The sequence below is a fragment of the Nyctereutes procyonoides genome, unplaced genomic scaffold (assembly GCF_905146905.1).
Source record: "Nyctereutes procyonoides isolate TBG_1078 unplaced genomic scaffold, NYPRO_anot_genome, whole genome shotgun sequence".
Lineage (NCBI taxonomy): Eukaryota > Metazoa > Chordata > Mammalia > Carnivora > Canidae > Nyctereutes > Nyctereutes procyonoides.
Window position 1 is genome coordinate 36,620,450 of NW_026575139.1, and position 22,410 is coordinate 36,642,859.

A 22,410-nucleotide genomic window follows, 5' to 3' on the forward strand; every position below is an offset into this window, starting at 1 on the left:
GTCCCAGCAGCAATGACTCTCTGCAAATGCCACTCCAGTGCCTGGGGAAATGAGCAGCTGGGGGCTATCGCTAGGATTTACTACAGTCCCTTAATTCATTAGTGTGGGGAGGAGATCAGGAATTGCTTGGAAGTAGTATTTTACTAGAGGGCTCTCCATATTCCAAAGACAAAGGTTTCCATAAGCTCAGAATAAGAGTGCTAAATTTAGTGAGTCACATTTTTTTCTATCATAAAGTTTAGATTATTCAAAGACACTGTATTTTTCCAATCAATCTGTTAGACTACATCAGGGCCCTGTGACTAATACTTGGTGCCTCATTGATCCTGGGGGAAAAAAAAGGTTTTAAGTTCTGACAATAAATCCTTTCCTAAAGAAACTACATACTCACTAATATATTCCATGGTCTCTTCTTCCCAGTTGATCAAGTCTCTTCCTCCTAAAGAAGCACCAAACCAGGCTGCTGGGTTTTCCTTCTCTCTCTCCTTCTCTTATTCCTTCCTTTCTCCCTATAACAAATATTACTTACTAAATGCCTACTATGTGCTATGTACTAAGAATATAAATGAATGAGCAAATTACTTGGATATACATAATAGGGAGATGTAGGGGATAACTGGGTCTTCACTGAAACATCCATGTAACAAATATTAAGAGCAATTCATGATTATTTTTACTTTAAAGGTCTCTCTGTTCCATTTTTCTCACAGATTCATCAGGGGCATAGAATCCTAAGAAAACCAGAAAAAGCTTAAATGTTACGAAGAATAAAAGAATTAGGAAGAATTAATCTAAGATTAATTAGATTTCAAAATATTTTATATTCTATTTTAAATAAATAAGATCTAACTCTCCTCAATACTTTCAGCCTTTTCATTTTTATGTAATTCCAATCTATAAATTATTCTGTGGGCTTTCAAGTCTCTTTCTATCATTTATATAGCACATAAAATTGTTTCTTTGAGGCAAAATCTGAGACTTTTAAGTAGAAATTTTAAAATTCAACAAGTATTATTTATTGAGCTCCTCAACTTGAAATTAGGTCAAGTTAGAAATACAAAAACACATAGTCTCTGTCCCCAAGGATTTTTATTTATTTATTTAATTTTAAAGATTTTATTTATTTATTCATGACAGACAGAGAGAGAGGCAGAAACACAAGCAGAAGGAGAAGCAGGCTCCATTTAGGGAGCCTGACATGAGACTCGATCTGGGTCTCCAGGATCATACCCTGGGCTGAAGGCAGTGCCAAACTGCTGGGTCATTAGGGCTGCCCTTCCCAAGGAGTTTTAAAAATCCTCAACATTTAAACTTTTTCACAGATTTTTCACTTACTGTATCACAGCAGAAAGGATAAAGGCTTTAGAGGCAGACAGTGAAGTTGAGTTTTTCAGCTTTATTAAGGGGTAAAAGTAAGTAAGTTTTTTATCCCCTCTATGCACTGACTTCTTCCTCTGTAAAATAAGGTTAACATCATCTCCCCTGAAGAATTTTAAGTACAGGGGTGCCTGGGTGGCTCAGTTCATCAAGTATCTGACTCTTGATTTCAGCTCAGGTCATGATCTCAGGGTCATGAGATCAAACCCTATGTCAGGCTCCATGCTGGACCTGGAGTCTGCTTAAGATTCTTTCTCCCTCTGCCCCTCCCTGCTTGCTGTCTCTCTCTTTCTCAAAAAAAAAAAAAAAAGTCATAAATACAATTAAAGTATCTAGTAGAATGTTTGACCTAGATAGGATCTATTGTAACCACTTTTCAGTACTAACCAATCAGGACAAAAACTCAAACTATTTATACTAATAATTATCATCCTATCTTTCAGGAAATGGTATCAGAACCAGATTGCATACAGATGGGCATGTAAAAAGTATAAAAATTCAATCTGATGCTATCTACTTCATATCATCTTATAAAATACCCAACACGTTTCTAATTAATAAAGAAAAAAGGCAAAACCCATTTTGAAGAAATAACATTATATAAGTCATATGCACAACATAGTCAAGAGCCTCCCAAATAAGTACGCTGTTTCTTTTCAAGCATACTTGGCCCAGTAAGTGTTTAGGATTTCCACAAAACCAACTTATGTCAATAAAAAAACTACTTCTTAAGGCTAGAGTCCCTAGGTCTTAACCCCAGAGGCTCAGCAGCTGCCATACAGGGTAGTTTGAAAAACTGAGACTCCTCTTTTTTGACAAAGAACAGCATCCATGAAAGCTTTTACAGCAATTGTTGATTCATTAGTTACCTAAGAAAAGACCAAATCATCTTTTGAACCAAGTATAACTCTCCTACTGAACTTACCTGTAATAAAAATATTTCAATACTCTGAAGTAAAGTTAACATGCCTCCTACCATTCCAACTTAGAAATAGAATTTTAGAGTAAAAAAAGACCTTACGTCTCTGTTTCTCATCCTATTCCCATAGCAATTTAGCTAAGAGGAAACAAATTAAGAGAGTGAGGGAGGGATTTCCCCAAGATACATGGCTATCCAATGGCAGAGACTAGCGTAGACAGACTTCAAGGTACCTGACTTCCAATACAGTGTTCTGCTTACAAGAGTAAGCTTCTACTTCTACTATAATAAAGGAATGATTTACGCATATCTGGCTAAGGCACTAGAAGACAGCTCTGAAAATATGTTTCAGTTATTACTTAGTGGGCTCTCAATTAATAAACTTTTAGCCAATGTGAAGAAAATAATGAGGACATATTCCAAAAACTAAACATTACCAGCTTTTCGGAATTTAACGGACATTAAAAATTGCTGTGACTATTTCTAAGTCACTTCTTCTTCTTCTTCTTTTTTTTTTTTAAGATTTATTTACTTATTTGAGAGAGAGAGAGAAAGAGAGAGAGAGAGAGAGCAAATGCACACTGGATCAGGAGCAAATGCACACTGGATCAGGGGGAGAGGAAGAGGGAGTCTCCACGGAACTCCATCTCACAACTCAAGAGATTATGACCTGAGCTGAAACCAAGAGTTGGTCACTTAACTGACCATAACACCTGGGTGCCCTAAGTCACTTTTAGTAAAAACAATAACAACAACAACAAAAAACAAGTTATAATATAAAGCAAACAAGCAATCAACATACTTAGAGTTGAGAGAATTGATTTTTCTGCCACCAGATGCAGGAATCCTTTCTAGGACATTCTTTTTTTAGAACTTTTTTAAAATTTCATGTTCAGCTTTTCAAATTTTTAAAGCCAGTGATCAATCTAGTCATTCTTTATTCTTTTTCTTGATAAATATATCTAGAATATTAAAAAGTACTTGTATATACATAGCTCATACAAATCATATTCAGCTCTGTTCAGTTCAACAAAAGTTTATCAAGCCCCATGTATTGTGCTAGGTCCTGGAGGTACAAAAAGAAATGAGACCTAGTCCTCGTCCAGGACTAGGAATTTACAATATAGTAGAGGAGAAAAGCATATAGAGAAATTGCTTCAATCTAGTTAAAAAAAATTTGCTAAAATAGATCATGTAAAATAAATAGTTAGGTACAAAATTAGAGAACAAGGAAGGGATCTGAGTGAAAGATACCAAAAATACAACAGTGAGCATTTTGGCATGGTCACACATTTGGATCCAAATTCCTGGATTGAAATTTCTATATAAAATGCCAAACAATAGTTCAACCTAATCTAAACAAAGTGTAATGGTTCTTAGTAATAAGATAGAATAATGAGGGAGACATTACATTATGAGACAATAACATGAGACATTACAAGTGTACATTTAAACAATTAATTTTAACTAAAATAAGATAACTTATTCTAAAGCAGATCTTAAAATCAATGACATTATACATATTCATAAAGAAAGAGACTGGTTACTGGTTTCTAGCATTAAGAGTGAAGTAATATATGTTAGAACGAAATTATTTGGTATGACATCCAAGAAAACATTCTTCCTTTTTTTCCATGAACATTCAGATAATTAAAACGTAAATGTTCAGGATTCTCAAAACAATAGCAAGTACAATTTATTGTTGGAATGTTAATTTTTTCCTTGACCAAGAAAACCTAAAGATGGAATTTGGTTGAATGATATTTAAAGTAAAATAGATTAGATCTTGAGTATCAGAGTTGAACTTTATTAAAGCTGTCACCTTTAAATTATTTTGAACTATTACATGTAAGAAATAAGATTAAAATTTCCTCTGACTATACAATTTTATGCAAGATCCAAAATGCAGGTCAACTTTCCCTGTGTATCTTCCTTTAAACAAATACCATTTATTTAGCACTCCAGTGAATGGTAAAAGAAAATGAAGACCTTGTTGAGTACTATATAACTTCTTTACAACATATACAAATATGACTCCCATATTTTGGATTTAAATGTTTAATACATGTAATCAGTTACTGTCTATAATTAACAGTAATTCTTCTTTCTTCTTCCCTTAAAGATTTTAAATTTATTTATTGATGAGAGACACAGAGAGAGAAGCAGAGACATAGGGAGAAGGAGAAGCAAAAAAAAAAAAAAAAGAAAGAAAAGAAAAGAAAAAAGAAAAGGAGAAGCAGGCTCCCTGCAGAGAGCCTGATGCAGGACTCGATCCAAGGACCCTGGGATCACGACCTGAGCCAAAGGCAGAAGCTCAACCAACTGAGCCACCCAGGTACCCCATAATTTTTGTTTCTACATGGCTCTCAAATATTGGGATCTTTTCAAATGAAAACAAGATACAAGACAAATGTGAGAATGGTTCTTGTTTCAGGTTTGTTTATTTATTTTTAGAGAGGGAGGAGGGTGCAGAGGGAGAGGAAAAGAGAGAATCTTAAGCAGGCTCCGTGCCCAGAGTGGAGCCCAATGCAGGGCTCCATCTTACAACCCTGAGATCATGACCTGAGCCAAAATCAAGAGTCAGAAACTTAACCAAGTTACCCAGATGCCCCATGTTTGTTTATTTTTTAAACTAACTTGTCCTTTTAAATGTCTTGGTTATAAGAGGACATTGCTTATCTACACCGGATTGTTCACAACCCAGGAAACATAACTCCCTCTGAAGCAGTATATGCCAATGCAGTAATTAGGACAAAAGTAAAGGGGAAATATTTTATTATTTTTTTAAAGATTTTATTTATTTATTCATGACAGACCCACAGAGAGAGAGGCAGAAACACAAGCAGAGGGAGAAGCAGGCTCCAGAGGCCCAACGTGGGACTCGATGCCAGGTCTCCAGGATCACACCCTGGGCTGAAGGCGGCGCTAAACCGCTGAGCCACTAAGGTTGCCCTAGGGGAAATATTTTAGAATCACCTGGAGTTTTTCCAAACCGTACCTTACTACTATCACAACTACAGAAAGCCAGTGCTTTAGAGGTGTGTTGTAGACCTAACAACAAGACTGAAATCAAGAGATTACCTGGAACTAAATTTAGAAGCTATTGTCCTATAAGAGCTGCTAATATAAAGGATCTTTAAAAAAGAGAGTAATGAGGACAACACTGACAGTTTCTGAAGATACCTATATGTGCAAAGGTATTCAGGATATTAGCTAAATATGTAGTAAGGTAATAAACAAAAGGAAGAAATCATTGCTATCACATTTATGCATAAGCAGTGCACTTTCAATTGCTTACCTCCAATATTCTGAATTAGGATGGTACCCGCTACCATCACCTATAAAAGAACAAATGTATTCACAAGATGAAAGAAGAAATAATATAAAAGGATTAGTATTTTAGTAAAATCCAATAACCATGACTAAAAAACAGATACAGAAGCAAAGAGAAATTGAAAAGAATACATTATCAGCCATTTGTAATACATAAAACTAATTATCATCACACAAAAAGCCCCTTTTTAATAGTTCCATAGTTAGTATAAAGAATGCTTTTGAAAATTTTCTTGGCAGTCATTTTAAACAGTTAAAAGTGTTAAAAAGCTAGTAATTGGTGATTATTATCAAAGTAGCAGAAAATTGAAATTAAATCTATCTGGTCTCATTTTCCCTTTTTCACTGCTTCAGTAGGTAGAATGAGACATTGCTTTAGTAGGTAGACTGTTATACCTTCAGGTATGCTGTGCTAATGCTGTTTTGCATAGAAGAAAATTATTATAGTCTTTTGAGTGTGTCAGCATGGCATACACCAAGCTTTTGAACATCCTGTCCCAGGAATTAGTAAAGTCCAGAGCAGAAAACTCTAGAGCCCACATATTCGCAGATCTGAAATTTTAAGAAAATTAGTTCAATCTCAAAAATATGAAGTGGGCTTAGTGTAAGATAATTGAAGGTCACAAAGACTGTAGTCTATTGGAAAACTCCTCCCCTTTCAAAATGGGGCAGCTGCTGTTCAGCTCTGGCCTGTCGCTGGCATGTGGAAATGTGGATCCAATGTACCTATATCTTCTACATTTTTTTAAAAAAGATTTTATTTATTCATGAGAGACAAAGAGACAGAGAGGCAGAGACACAGGCAGAGGGAGAAGCAGGCTCCATGCAGGGAGCCCGATGTGGGACTCAATCCCTGAGACTCCGGGATCACACCCTGAGCCGAAGGTAGACTCAACCACTGAGCCACCCAGGCGTCCCTATCTTCTACATTTTGTTAATATTTCAAGGAAAATCAGAAACTGAACTCTTTCAAAATTTCTTCTTAGTTGGCAATCAGTTAAAAATTAAAAAAAAAATGTAAGCCAAACCAAATATGCCTAAGGACTTAATTCAGTCTATACGTTGGCTAGCTTGTAATTTATTTTTTTTTATTTTTATTTTTTATTTACTTATGATAGTCACAGAGAGAGAGAGAGAGAGAGAGAGAGAGAGAGAGGCAGAGACACAGGCAGAGGGAGAAGCAGGCTCCATACACCGGGAGCCCGACGTGGGATTCGATCCCGGGTCTCCAGGATCGCGCCCAAGGCCAAAGACAGGCGCCAAACCGCTGCGCCACCCAGGGATCCCTAGCTTGTAATTTAGATGAGATTCTTGGGAAACTCAAGACACCTTATCCATTCCTGGTAATCAGGTATACTCATAGGAAATGACTAAACATTCTGCTTCCACTTGGGTCTTCCAATCAGATAAATCTCAATGGATCTGCACACGAATTTATGTTTGGAGTGGACTAGCTATCTAAGATCATTCAGTTCATGGATTGGGAACAGATCACCTTTCAGATTCACCTCTACTAGGAATTCCATCAGTGGCACATCATTTGCTTATCCTGGAAACACTAGAGCCCTTGGGGTCTGCAGAGCAAGGCTAATGACAGGTATCTTTGAAGATGTAGTAGCTGCCACTCTACCTTTTCCAGAAGAAACTTCGCATGTCAACTCATTTAAAAATTAGTTACAAAATGTCACAGTTATTTATGAAAAGACGATTTTGAACTTTTGCACACTATCTTTCATATGCAATTGATATATATTGTCAGTCATACATGAAATTTGTATTTCTACTAATACACTGTAAAAAAGCAATAAGACCAACTTATTCATGATTATCTTTCCATTTTTGCGCTGAATTTAAGCGCTTAAGATCTAGAAAGCCAGAATGTCTATCTACCTATGTTTTAGTGAGTACTACACAGCACATGGCACATGGTATTTACTCAATAAATATTTGTCTGGTGAGTAAACAAATTAATTTATAGATGATTTAAAAAATCTTTCTTAAAAAGTTCAAAATATTTAAAAATATTTAATTCTCAGAACAATCTTATCATGTCCTATCCATTTCTGCATCATATCTGGAAAGAAGGAAATAGGAAAGTTTCAATCCAATTGTGGAAGTGGAGAGAAATAGAAAAAAGGCAAACAAGCAGCAACTCCTCCTTTAGAGTATCCTCTGTCTGTGTACCTGTCTCTTCAGAAGCAAGTGCATACATTAATGATAATGCAACTATTCTAAGAGTTTTAGGGAAAGGGGTCTCTTCATTCTTTTAAATTCTGTTGTTATTCAAGGAATGAAGGAAATACTAATGTGAAATAACAGTGATGGTGCTTAGAGTCATATTTACAGATCATATGAAATTAATTTGAGAGTTTTCTTATATAAATAACATTTTCTTTTTCCTTGGTTAAACTGGATGCAGGAAATGATTATATCTAACATCCCTGTCTTCAGGAAAGAGAAACTGTTATCAGGATGGTTAACAAAACCCTTTACCTTCAAGTACCATATTCTCCATTTGGTTTCAAGTTTCAGGTTATTAAGGTTCAAACCTTGAGGCTACACAGCATGATTTAAATATCTTCCTTTGTACTTTAAAAATAAAGTTAATTTGAATGTAAATACAGGTCCCCTCTCCCCCCACATTAGGTAACTATATCTTTTTTCTCCCAGACTCAACTTCTTGGAAGTTGATTTGGGCATCTACAGATAGTATATCCTTTAAGATTATAAACAAAATAAACAAAAAACCCGAACAACAGATTTATAAATGAAAAGAAAAAGCCCTGTTTGCAACCAACATGAAAATGGGTTTAGATGTATGGTAGATCTTCAGAAACAAAGTACTACAGCACTCACAAAAATATTTTAACTCCTGATTACTTATGGAAGAAAACATTGTTTTCTTTACCTCTCAATTTAGTTTAATACGCCTATCACAAATGAATGCCTAATAAATACAGCTATCATTTCTATTATTCTGAGGAGGAAAAGCAGTTGATTTAGAGGCTGAAATTCTACATGTAATATTGGCTTTAAGAAACTGTGGACAATTTCATTGTCCACAATTCAACCCCTTCATTTTTCTGGGACTTAACTTCTTTACCTATAAAGGAGGGAATAATAGCTTGATCATCTTTTAGCTCTGCTCGGCTCTTAAATGATATAATCTATTTACGTAAATTGTTATGCTATCATCTTAATTCTATGCTTCTTTCTTTTCCTATCTTTATGAAGATTTACTCAGTTAATATAATCAAAATAAATTTAAAAAAAACCTTAATACAGGCTATTGTTACAGTTTTAAGATTATTCAAGGCCCTGCTTTCCTTCATGAGGGTGAAAACTACTAATAAAGTGTTAAGTTTATTGGTGCATTTTTCCAGAAGGGCATATAAAGAAGAAAACAAATCTCTTTGTTTCCCTCTTCCCATCATTCTGTCATTCTTCACTTTAGTTTCCTTTTAGTCCCCTAATTTCTTTCTCTTAGATATACTTGTCTCTTTTAACTAGAACTGGAAGGAGAAAAATGTCTCCTTGGTTTTTGGAAACAGTAAGAAGGAAATTTACCTTTCCAGGTAATCCAAATGCAAAGAGGCCAAGATCTTCATAAGATGTCACAGCTGTTAAAAGAGATTATAATTTTTACTTTTACACAAACCATTTGTGTGCCAGCTCTTAAAGGGAAGAAAGCTATTCTGCTATTCCTTATAGTTATTGGATGGTCACATTAAATTTAAAGCAGAAATAACAGTTCTGGGGAAACTTTTGGACACTTATGATCTCTAAGGATAGAGTCTTCTGGGCACTTAGGTGGCTCACAGGTTATGCATCTGCCTTTGGCTCAGGTCATGATCCCAGGGGTCCTGGGATCAAGCCCCTGCATTGGCTCCCTGCTCAACAGGGAGTCAGCTTCTCCCTCTCCCTCCCCTGTTCCCTCTGCTTGTGCTCTTTCTCTGTCAAATAAATAAATAAAATCTTAAAAAAAAAAAAAAAAAAAGGACAGAGTCTTCTTAGAATAAGTAGAGTTTAGCAAATCCCAAGGTTATCCAATCACTGCCCAGGCTGCATAGTTCAAATGCACTAATTTCTCAAGAACCCCACTTCTCCCTAAACAGTACTTGCATACTACACCATCGAAAAGCAAGTTTTCACTGGCACTAATTTCTGAAAACTGTGTATGTGAATAAAATTAGATAAAGTATGAAAGTTGTGTCATACTTTCAGAGACACTCACTTTTCCTTACTCCATAATTAGTAGGGCATACATTTTCTTTTTTCATCATAAAAGAGTATGAAATTATATTTTCATTCCACATATTCAAGAAATGTGGGCACAGAAAAGATGGAAATTAAATGGCTCATAAAAGAACCAAATTTGTCCTCAGCCTGTATAGCTTTGTGTTCTAACTAATGACACCACCAGTAAAAATGAGAAGTAAAAACATTTATGTAATCCTATAGTTTGAAAAGTGCTTGACCTTACAGAAGCAGACTAGCAGATGCTAAGGCTTGTTACAGCAACACACTTCTTCCATTCAGTTCAAGATATGGTTTGCCATTTTTTAAAGCAAGTTTTAATATATTTTCTCAAGACACATATGGGGTTTCTTTAAATTGTCACTAACTTAACAAAAAAGCTCCTCTGTACTTTTGTATACAAGAACCACTGGTTTGTAAAATTAAGCATTTTAAAAGAAAGCCACATGTGGCCTTTCCATGGTGTATCTACAAGGTTGGACAGAAATCTGAAATGTTGAAAAAATACTTTACTATTTAAGAACAAAAATTTTAACATTTTTAGTTGCAAAATTCAAATTATTAACTTTAATCTATCATTAGAGTTGATGGACGACACAGCTATTTTTTAAAATGTATTTACCTACTGCTAAACACAGTGGACACAGATAATTTAGTTTTGAATTTGGGATATATAATTTGATTATAAGTAGGAACCTTTACGCTTTAACAACGAAAGACTTCTACCGTAATCTTACAGGGGTAGATTTGGGATATATTTTATAACATAAAAATTAAAAAGTAGAGTTACAAAACTAAGAAGTGGATTTTTTTCCTCTTATGTGAAATGCCAAAATTCTTTTTCCCAAATATACGTATTCTAAAGTGAATGTCATCAAAAAAATTAACAATTATTTTAGTCGATAAATCTTTACTAGTTTTAGTTTTCTTAAACATAATTGATAATATATAGGGGCACAATTCCTTAAATTTAATATTCCAAAGCCTTCCAAATTTAATTAAACCAGAAAAACTATCTAAATGTTAGCTTCTATCTAATTTGACATAGAGAAGTAAGTTTGCTAAATATTATGTGTATGTGAACCAAGTCGCCAGAAGGTCTCTGATCTGTCACTGAAGTAGGAGATTAAAGGAACATCGTTGTTGAATTTTAGCACCTCTCTTTTATATTATAGTTAAAACTATCTGTTCTTTCTTAAGAAAAACTTTCCTTCCAAGAACTTAAAGCAAGGAGGCTTTTCAGTGTCACAAATAGGAATATATTGAATAACTTGCTTTTAAAATGACCTATGTAAAAAAAATAAAAATTAAAAAAAATAAAATGACCTACGTAGAGTTTTTCAGTCAATGAGCAAGTTATCAAGATGATACTGATCTAAAAGTTTAAGGTTTGTTTTATTTTTTAATAGCAGAAAACAAGTATAGACTGTACACTTAGTAAAAAATGAAAAGCAAGTAACTTTCCCATAAGCAAAAGTCATAATACGGAAAGATTCCAAAAGGAATTGGTATTTCTATTACCTAAATAAACATTCTTAATTTTCATATTTTAACACAACTTTTATTATTACAAAAAATATCAAACTAATAGCTTAATAAAGATAAATATACTTGCAACTTCTGACAGTAGTGGCATACATTTTAGCAATCTCAAACTTGTTCTCTATTACTTTTTAATTTTATAAAAAAAAATCTCTACAGCAAACTCCCAAATTTAGAGTGAAAAATGTTTAGACTTTTAAATGGTGACTGAGACAATGTTCAAATCTTCACTTTATCTTTCAAATCAGCATGTCTGGCTAGCCATTCAGTTTTGTCACTGTCATCATACTTCTTTTATGTTGCACAAATTAGAAGCATTTTCCCATGTTTGAGACACCATGAGTATAAATAATGGCTTCTGGCTTGAGGCTTTACTAAAATATGTACACAGTCAGCCAAATGCTTTATCTCTACATATTCTCTTTTTAATAGCTTTCTGGATCATCTCAACATATAAACCAAAAAAAACAACCCTAGAGATATATTTTTAAAGTTCTGTTCTATCATTTGGGCAGTTAAGATGCTAGTAGTAGTATAAATTGGTATGATGTTTGGAATGCAGTTTGAACATTGAAACTTTAAAATATTTATAACATTTTGGGGTGCCTGGGTGGCTTAGTTGGTTAGGCGGCCAATTCTTGATTTTGGCTCAGATCATGATCTCAGGGTTGTGAGATCAAGCCCCTTGTTGATGCTCCACATGGAGTCTGCTTGTTCCTCTCCCTGTCCCTCCCCATCCCACTCACACATGCACACACATACATACTCACTAACTCACTCCTCTCTCTCAAATAAATAATTTAAAAAAATAAAAAATATAGATACTTATAACATTTTCCCCCTAGGAGCTTGCATCTTAGGAAATAAGACTAAAATCAGAAAATATTATATGCAAAGATCACCATGCATAATTTACACTGAAAAAAAAGCAACATCACAAACTACTTAAATATTCAACAATGGTAGTGGTTAAGTAAATTATAGTAGGTATACCTGATACAGTAATACGTAGCCATTACAAATTATGTTTATGGTAACATGGAAAATGTTAATTTTGAGTGAAAAAATTAGATTCAAATATGATCCATAAAATAAAAAACATAAAAAGAGTAGGATGAACTATAAACTAGTAACAATGATTCTATAGTCTTTCTTTGTCTTCCTTTTTTGGGGGGGGGCATTCAAATATTCTACAATGACTAGAATAGGGTGATGGAACTTTAAAAAACCATACCCCTTGAATAGTTCTATTTCCTCCACCAAATATTGGATAGGGTTGATTTAAGCTGCAACTTTCAATTTCTCTAGTGTTTAGTAATTTAAGTGTCATTTAGCTTTCTAATAAGGAATATTTTTTTGCTCTTTCATATGATCAATGTTTTAATATCTTATTTATAAAGTGAAAATGTTTTGAGAGATCTCAAAATAAGATGTGGTAATGACCAGTCACATTAGTAGCATATTTCTATAGAATAGGAATAACATTAATTATAAAAATTATAAAATTAATTCAGTCTTTTACAGGAAACCATACAAGCAGTACTTGGCACAATTCTCCTTAAATAAATAACTGAAAGCAGTCGTTAGCAATCTATTTTAGGAAATTATTTTTTGATATTAAAGAAATCAATGCAATGTTTTCAAGAGGCAGAAAGGCTGTAAATCTTAACAAGTAAATTGGGGGAAAATTTCTTCTTTAATGTACCATCAAGGCACACTTTAGTGCTATTTTGGCTAGACCAAGAGTTTGGCCTCCTCACGAATCATTTGGAAAGCTGCTTCCCATAAAGTCATGGAATATTTCCAACTAGTTACTCCAGTGTTCTGTCTGCTATGCATTTTTTCCTCAATGAAATAGGACAATTAATAAACTCTGGTTACAGTACAAAGCCCAAGTTTCAGCAGCAGCAATATTATCTTTGGATCTGAATTGAGGGATATGAGTTATTCAAATACAGTTCAACTCTCAGAAAGTTGGCCATTTGGAATGCACCCTTATTGTTCTGAAATTCTGTTCTTTCTTGTGCTTTCCATCATTTTCCTCTCACCTCTTCTCCCTAACAGTGTCATGCAGCTCATTCTCTTATTGAGTGTCCACTATGCAACTGTATGGCTACTTCTGATCTTTCTCAATATGTAATTAAATGTCAGTTTACCCCCTAAGTGCGACATGATTTTAGAGAATTCGATGCAGGAAAAGGAAATAGAATGCTAGAATACCAGAAACATTCTCCTTTCTAGTGGCACAGAGGTTGTGATATTGCGTGTATAGATAAAGTTCTAGGATCCTAATATCTGCCAACTGCTTGGCTCTGCTGTGAACATTTACATTTACATAGTCTTATTGCTATTTATTAGTTTTCAACTTTTAGACTCAACTTAAAGATAAAACGTGAATGACTTACATATGATTACAAAACAGTAAGTAAATATTGTCAATCTTGGCAATATAAAGGTGTAGCAGGGAAATATGGGAAGTATGGGAAATAGAGAGAGGACAGGTGAGAGAAAGGAAAGCAGCACTAATATCAAATAGCGGATAGTCAAAGGATGCTGTCTAAGGTCCATGAAACAAAAATAAAAATATAAGTATTAGAGTTACAAAATAATCAGCCCACCACAGGTAGGTTATAATGCCTATAGGAATTCCATTTCAGATAGTAAATGCAGCATTTAGATTTTTAAAAAGATTTTATTTATTTATTCATGAGAGACACAGAGAAAGAGAGAGAGGCAGAGACACAGGCAGAGGGAGAAGCAGGCTCCATGCAGGGAGCCTGATGTGGGACTCGACCCAGGGTCTCCAGGATCACACCCTGGGCTGAAGGCGGCGCTAAGCCGCTGAGCCACTCCGGCTGCCCTAGAATTTTTTTTTAAGAAGAGCATTGCAATGCAGGTGCCTGGGTGGCTCAGTTGGCTAAGCATATGGCTTCGGCTCAGGTCATGATCCCGGGGTCCTGGGATGGAGCCCCACCATTAGCTCCTCAGTCAGTGGGGAGCTTGCTTCTTCCTCTGCCTCTGCTCCAGCTCATGCTCATGCTCATTCTCTCTCTCTCTCTCTCTCTCTCTCTAATAAGTAAGTAAGTAAATAAATAAATACATAAATAAGAAGGGTGCTGAATTGGACAGTGTTGAGTCGCTCTAAAGGGCTTAAGTAAAAAAACCAAAATGGTTGAGCACAAAGGAGACATTTTACTCATTTATTTCCTCATCATTACTAACAATTAAAATCCTCATAAAAGGACTATAACCTTACTTTTAGGAAGAGGAAGTTAGGTGGCTGTGTTCTCTTTCTTGGTGGGCTCCAGGAAGGACCAAAATTATCTTTAGAAGTAATAAGTGGTGAATCCCAGTATCTTCCTTGACTCTGTTTTTTTTCCTTGACTCTTTTCAACCACCTCAGTTGCTTCTCACTGGTTCAGCAAAAATTCCAAATTCCTTAGGTGGCACTTATCTATCTCTTCAACTTCATTTTCCCTTTTGCACTTCATGCACATATAATAGTAAACAATTTTTGGCATCTTAAATAACATAAACAGTACATACCTTTGTATATGAAATATTCTCTCTTGCCTGGTCCCCTAGTCAAATTCCTTTTCAGCTCAGCTCTCAAGGAGTATTTACTGACCCTCAACCTCAGCCCCCAACCCATACAAGGTAAATCACTCTCTCCTATGAGCTATCACTGTTACTAGCCCATATTCAAATAGCCACAACCATCACACTGCCATTATAATTTTTTTACTTATGTATCTGTCTACCCAATTAGACTATGAACTTTTTCAGGGAAAGAAGAGTCTTATTTATCTCTGTATCCCCAATAGATAAAAAGAGTATTGAATAAATGAACCTCAACCCTGGGCTTCGGTTCTGGGACCTGTCCATCCTTCTATACAGTTCACCCTCAAGCAATACAGGGCCTAGGGTACCAACTCCTGTGCAGTCAAAAATCTGCATATAACCTTTAACTCCTCACATACTTTACTAATAGTTTACTGTTGACCAGAAGCCTTACGGATAACATTAACTAACACATATTCCATGTTATATACATTATGTATGGCTTCTTATAATAAAGGAAACTACAGAAATGAAAATATTAAGAAAATCATAAAGACAAAATACATTTGCTGTACTATATTTGCAAAAAAAAAATCCACATATAAGTGGACTTGCAGAGTTCAAATGTGTGTTCAAGAGTCAACTGTTGGGGATCCCTGGGTGGCTCAGCGGTTTGGCGCCTGCCTTTGGCCCAGGGCACGATCCTGGAATCCCGGGATCGAGTCCCACGTCGGGCTCCCGGCATGGAGCCTGCTTCTCCCTCCTCCTGTGTCTCTGCCTCTCTCTCTCTCTATGTCTATCATAAATAAATAAATAAATCTTTAAAAAAAAAAAGAGTCAACTGTTCTTCAAAGTCCATCTATCTAAAACTGAACTCATTTTTGAGTCAAAGCCTCCTTTTTTTAAAAAAAAGATTTTATTTATTTGAGAGAAAATGAGTGGAGGAAAAGGCAGAGAAGAAGCAGGTCCCCTGCAGAGCAGTTCTGCAGGTCCCCATGCAGAACTCAATTCCAGGACTCTGGGATTATGACCTGACCTGAAGACAGATACTTAACCAACTGAGCCACCGAGGTGCCCAAATCAATGCCTCAGGCTATGTTCTTATCTCCATTTAATGACACCATCATTTGTCCAGTGGCTCATAACAGAAATCTGGGGGATATCCTTAGACATGTCCTTCTCTATTACTCTCCACATTCAGATATCAGCTCCTTTCACTTCTAACTCCCTTAACCTCTATATTCCCTAATCCATTTCTTTATTTCCCATGTTAATACTTTATTTCAATCTTCCAGTATTTGATTCTTTTGTGACAACCAGGCCTCACTGCTGACTTACTCAGGTACTGTAAGTGCAAATTAGAGTCAGACAAAAAAGAGAGGCGTTCCTTTCAGGAAAAAAAAAGGGTTTCCACAATCTTGAAGGCAAACATGGCCTGGAAAGCTGACTGTGCCATTGTTGGGGGTGGGGGGAAACTACTTCACATGTGCCTGGGTGGGTCAGTCAGTTAAGCATCCAACTCTTGACCTCAGCTGAGGTCTTGATTACAGGGTTGTGAGTTCAAGCCCCACCATGGAGCCTACTTAAAAAAAAAAAAAAAAAAAAAGCAAATTCTACTCTAATCTGGAGATGGCTCTTAGATCATCTGCTCAGTTGTCCTGGGAATTCCCTTCACCTCTCTCCTGTGCTAAATTCCCTATTTCTTTAATAGTACATAACTTTGGTAAATGGCACCCTCCATTGCTCATTAAGTAATTGTGCATAGGAAATAATTTTTTGAGTTTTTGCATGTATCAAAATATTATTCTACCATCATACTTACATGGTAGTTTTGCTGAGTATAGGACTCTATACCGATATCACTCCTCCCTAAATTTTTTTTTTAAGATTTTATTCATTTATTCATGAGAGACACACACAGAGAGAGAGAGAGGCAGGGACACAGGCACAGGAAGAAGCAGGCTCCATACAGGGAGCCTGATGTGGGACTCGATCCCAGGACCCCAGGATCATGCCTGGGTCAAAGGCAGGCACTAAACCGCTGAGCCACCCAGGGACCCGTCCTCTCCCCTAAATTTTGAAGGTATTGTGCTTTATATATAGTCTTCTTATTTAAAGCATTCCAAGGGAAGTCGTTTGCTCTTAAAGTTCTTGGTTCATTGGTTGAGAGTTTTGTTTCTCCTCTCTGAAAGCTTTTAGGATATTCTCTGATTTAGGATATTCTTCTGATTTTTCACAATGATGTGTGTTGTTATGAACTATGTTACAATTATTATATTGGATACTAAGAAGAATCCTTTCAATCTGGAAACTAATTTCCTTCAGTTACACAAACTTTCCTAGTATTATTCTGTTGGTAATTTTCTGCCATTACATTTTTCTTTTCTTTCTTTATGGAATTCCAGTTATTTGCATGCTGAACCTCCTGGACTGGTCCTCTATTTTTATATCTTTTCTCTCTCATTCCAAGCTTCTTGTCTTCCCCTTACACCCCTGGCCTAAACATGTCCTTAACTCTTTCAACCCAACTACTAAGTTAACTCAAAATTTTAATTTCTAGAATTCTTGTGTTCTCTGTAATAATTTTAATAATTTAGTAATTTCTTGTCTTTGTTTCAAAAATCCAATGTCTTCTTTTAGTTCTCTGAAGCTATTAAATACAGTATTTTTAAGTTTTCATTGGGTCTCTGCAGAGCTTGCATTTGGAGTGTGAGGAGAAAAAATGAGTTCACCAAAACTCCAAGATCTTTGGCCTAAGCAACTAGAAGGAAGATGCTATTATCTTCCTACTTAGATGAGAAAAGAGTGGAAGGTATAGATTGGAAGTGCAAAAATGGACAGTTTGGTTATTCTCACATATATATTGGTATCCAAGTGGAGATGTCATGGAGGCAGTTGGATATAAGACTGAAAATCAGGGGAGAGATCCAGGCCAAGGGCATAAATTTTAGGGTCACTATGAGCCCTAGTGAATATAAAAGAAATCAGAGGAATAGTCCTGGGGTATTCCAATGTTTAGAAGATAGAAGACGAAGAATATTTGCAGAAAAAAGAGAAGCATTCAGTTAAATAGGACAAAAACCAGAAGAGTGTGAATAAGCATCACACAGAGGAAGGAACAACTAACTACCAAATGCTGCTGAAGTCAGCTAAGGTGAAGACTGACTACTAACTGCTGGATTTAGTAACTATGTGTAAGTCATCAGTACAATAAATTTCAGTGGAATAATGGGGGAAAACCTACTGGAGTGGGTCCAAAAGATGATTAAGGTGGGAAGAAAGAGAGAATAAGAGGAAAGGAAACTATCTGGCATAAACAAGTCTTTGGAGGAGTTCTGCTATGAAAGCATGTAGCATAATGAAGGAATCTGGAATCATTCTTAAAATGGAAGAGATGAAAGATTCTTTATAAATTGATAGGAAGAAAACACAGGTAAAAGAAGATGAGAGAACAGAGAGGGTGGCTGGAGGGATGTAGGTGAAAGCAGATGGGATCACAGCAGAAATAGAGAAGCAGGCCTTAGAGTTCTTTAGTTCTCTTAGAGAAATAAAGAGTTCAAAGTAACAGCATATGGTACATATGAAAAGGGAAGGTATAAGTGGTGGCAAGAGCTTATAATGTTCATTTATGATTCCTTCTATTTTCTCAGTGAAATAGAAAGTAAGGATATCTGCTAAGATTATAATTAAGGAAAATGTGTTGAAAGTTTGAGAGAAAAGAGAAGATATGAAAAAGTCATTTCCTAGATAGCAGGGTAAGCAAGTGAATAGACTAAAGAAGTTAATAAGGATTGTGTGATAGCATCATAGGTCCACCAGACATTCAACTATAGAGATATCAATCCGCATAGTTGTGTGTTTTTCTTCAGGAACAATTCTGTTGCACAGGTGCATGTGTGAAGTAGGCAGAGTCACATCTAACCATTGGTAGAGTTTTGTCAGAGGAGTAGGACGAAAAAAGGGAGGAGCGAGAAAGTGACTGTAATAACATAAAATGAAACTTCAACTGGACAAAGAGGGGATATATGGACAAGAGAATGAAGGAAAGTACAAAGGTTGTAGGATCAGTGAATTCCCTCCTGTTGATAGTGATGTGGAGATGAGAGGAGGGGACCTATGGGTTTATTCCCTAAGCACAATAGTTTCCCCAAGCATCACAATAAGCCACCTGTTTCTGAGACAGCAGTATGTACAACACCTTGCAATCTTTAAGGTTTTCGCATCAATGAGAACTCTTAACAAGAGCTAACACTGACCAAAGACTTGGCGTTTTATATACCTTATTGTATTTCATTCTCACAACAATCCAAAAAGGAAAGCATTACCATTTTATAGATGACAAACTAAGGCTAGAGAGATTAAGGTACCTTATATGCTACCTCAGCTCCCCAAAACAGTCTACAGAGACCCCAATCCCTATATAAAATCCAAAATAGCAGAATTTCACATGAAGAAATCCTTTATTTTTTAATAAAAATAAACAGTTCTCTTGTACTCCAGGCAAATAAATGAAGAAGATATTTTGTAAAGACTATTGATTGCTCTTTCTCTGACCAAAGAATCTGATCTAATACTCCTTTGTGACAGTCCAATACACTGAGGAAAAAAATTTAGTTACCCGTTATTCTCTAGTCATTTGTGTGTGCATATAAGTGTGTGTGTGTATGTGTATTTTTTTTAAAGCCTACCTCCACAAAGAATTTTACAGTGACTGAAGGAATTCAATCAACAGAAGACAGGTGGATCAATGTATATGAAGAACCATGAAGAAGTTAGTTCATGGACCAAGTCAACTACAAAAGTAAAGGAAAAAAGAAAAAAGAGAAAGAAACAGAGGTTTTCAGTTCATATATGCCCTAAAGTTACAGAAAAGAACAAGACGATGTCAGAATTTTAAAGTTAAATATAGATCAACTGAAAGAGAAAAAAAATCAGCATTACTTGGAAATCTTCCTAAATTGAATATTACTTCCAAATTATTGAAATTAATAAAGCATGTTATAACATTTTAATTAATGAAGACATACTTGCCATACAGTTGACTAACATATTACTCTTTCAGAAGAATCCAGAGTAAAATAACCTACTAAGATGTTAAAAACTACAATTAGTTAAAAATAATTTTGTCAGAGAAGCAGAATTTTAAAACATGTCATTAAAATTATAGTCACGTGTTAGCAGAATTTATAGACACTTATTTAATGCTATTATTCTTGAATTTGAGATGCCGTTATGAACTTGTACTTTCAGATCAATATTACTGCATTGTTTCCTAGTATTTTTCTCTCTGCACTGTCACTCAAGCCCCTTGAAAGCACATGCACACATTTGCAGGCTGGATGGCCAAATGTACTGGTATAAGTCATAGCTGTGAACTATGGATCCTGTATCAGTTTTGCATAAGAATCACCATTAGGACTTTTAAAAAACATATTTCTAAACTGCACCTCAGGGATCCCTGGGTGGCGCAGCGGTTTAGCGCCTGCCTTTGGCCCAGGGCGCGATCCTGGAGACCCGGGATCAAATCCCACGTCGGGCTCCCAGTGCATGGAGCCTGCTTCTCCCTCTGCCTATGTCTCTGCCCCCCCCCTCTCTCTGTGTGTGTGTGTGACTATCATAAATAAAAATTTAAAAAAAAATAAAAAAAATAAACTGCACCTCAGATTCTTGGAATTAGAATCCCTGTGGTTTATGAATCTGTTTATAAAAAGATCTGCATGTATGTCTGATGCATAGACAGACTAAATAGAGATGAGGATTTGGAACTATGCTCTGGAGAGTCAAAATTCTCAAGAAATACCTTTGGATTTTTATCATCTTTTCTAGCCAAAATAATCCCATTTTTTAAATTTTATTTATCTATTCTGCTTCTTAAAGTCTGAAAACTACCAAAACCTGATAGAGCAAAGTGATATCACCCATTTAAGAATTAAACTCATGATTCGGGCATCAAAACTAACCTAATCCAAACATAAAAGACACTATCCAGATAAAAAGACCAGTATTGATGGGTCACAGAATATTTGTTAACGCCAAAAGAAAAACTCTATTAAAGCAGTTCTGTAATTCATATACTTTTATTTATTGCAGCTGAAAAGAACTTAATACATGACTGAATTAAATAAAGTTCCAAATGGAAAGATGTATATACATATCTAGTATTTTAATTGCATATAATTCTGTCATTTACCAAAAAAAAAAAAAAAAACCAAAAACAAAACAAAACCCTGTCTTATTCTAGACTCACATATAAAAATATAAAACTTTGTAACAATTGGATTGTTAACAAATCCAAAGTTTAGTGACCCTGCCTCCTGCAGAGCAGGCAGGAGTAAATCTGAAAAGGTATTCTCTGAGGAAATAATCACCCTAGGAGAAATATGATCAGAATGAACACCTGTCTACTACTTCCCCATAAGGTAAGGTCTGGATTCTTTAAACACCTTTCAGGTGTTTCCCCTAATCTACCCTAATCTAGAAAACTATGCTGTGTGCTATAGAGAAAGGCAGATAAGTTTCCTTCTCCCATTCTGTCCTTAAGTATTCCCCTAGGATTGGGTCTATCTATCCCGGCCTTTTGAAATTCTCCGTTTCAACCACCAAACCTGATAATAATGTATGCCTGCTGGAAATTAAATTTGAGACATCCAATCCTGTATGTGGTTATCGTCTTAAGGGGATGCTTCAACAAATGACTGAGCATAATATTTTTACTCACCTGTCTGAATACACATACTAAGCAGGAGGTGAACTGAGTAAGAAGCCAGGAGAGCAACTATCAACAGCAAGAAACTAAAATATAAAAGAGTATATGGTCAAACCCTCACAAAGGTTTCTTTTTTGAAGTATCTCATTATAAAAACAAATGTTTTTCACATTCAAACGTACACAGGGAGTATTTTCTAGCAATTGGATTATGGTCACTAAAGAAAGTAAGAAAACATATTCTGTATTTACCAAATTTTATTTAAATGAAAATATACTGCTTTTAAATTTTAAAAAATCAGAAACAAACTTTATTTAGAACAAAGAATTTTCTCCTTCAGCACTCTTGTTTGCTGACTGCTGGTTCAGCCATTCAGTGCCCTTGCAATGTTTCCCTTTTATAATTGTTTCTTCCTATTTTATGTCTAAACAGAAGTTTTAGTTGTGAAGTCTCATTGTCTTCTTTTTCCTTCCCTCTATCCCTACTCTTCCAATGACCACCTCCCTATCATATCTTCACCTACAATACTGAATTAAGACTGCATTTCCTAGAGGCACCTCGGTGGATCAGTTGGTTAAGCATCTGACTCTTGGTTTCAAGCTCTGGTCATGATCTCAGGGTCGTGGAATGGAGCCCAATATCGGGCTCCCCACTCAGCTGAGTCTGCTAGAGATTTCTCTCTCCTGACTCCTAATTCTGGGAAACGAACAAGGGG

At 35.6% G+C, this 22,410-nt stretch overlaps 1 protein-coding gene across 2 annotated transcripts in view; it reads right to left on the reverse strand.

The window, feature by feature from the left end:
- SLC38A6 (solute carrier family 38 member 6) overlaps positions 1-22,410 on the reverse strand; it is a 62,858-nt gene that overhangs the window by 36,900 nt on the left and 3,548 nt on the right. The window contains exons 3-5 of one of the 2 annotated variants that reach the window (XM_055303809.1): positions 21,708-21,781; positions 9,197-9,249; positions 5,595-5,634 (exon numbers count right to left, since the gene is read on the reverse strand). In XM_055303809.1, the coding sequence (XP_055159784.1) occupies positions 5,595-5,634; positions 9,197-9,249; positions 21,708-21,781 (167 nt within the window). The remainder of the gene's footprint in view (positions 1-5,594; positions 5,635-9,196; positions 9,250-21,707; positions 21,782-22,410) is intronic. The other variant, XM_055303810.1, reaches the window with a different exon arrangement.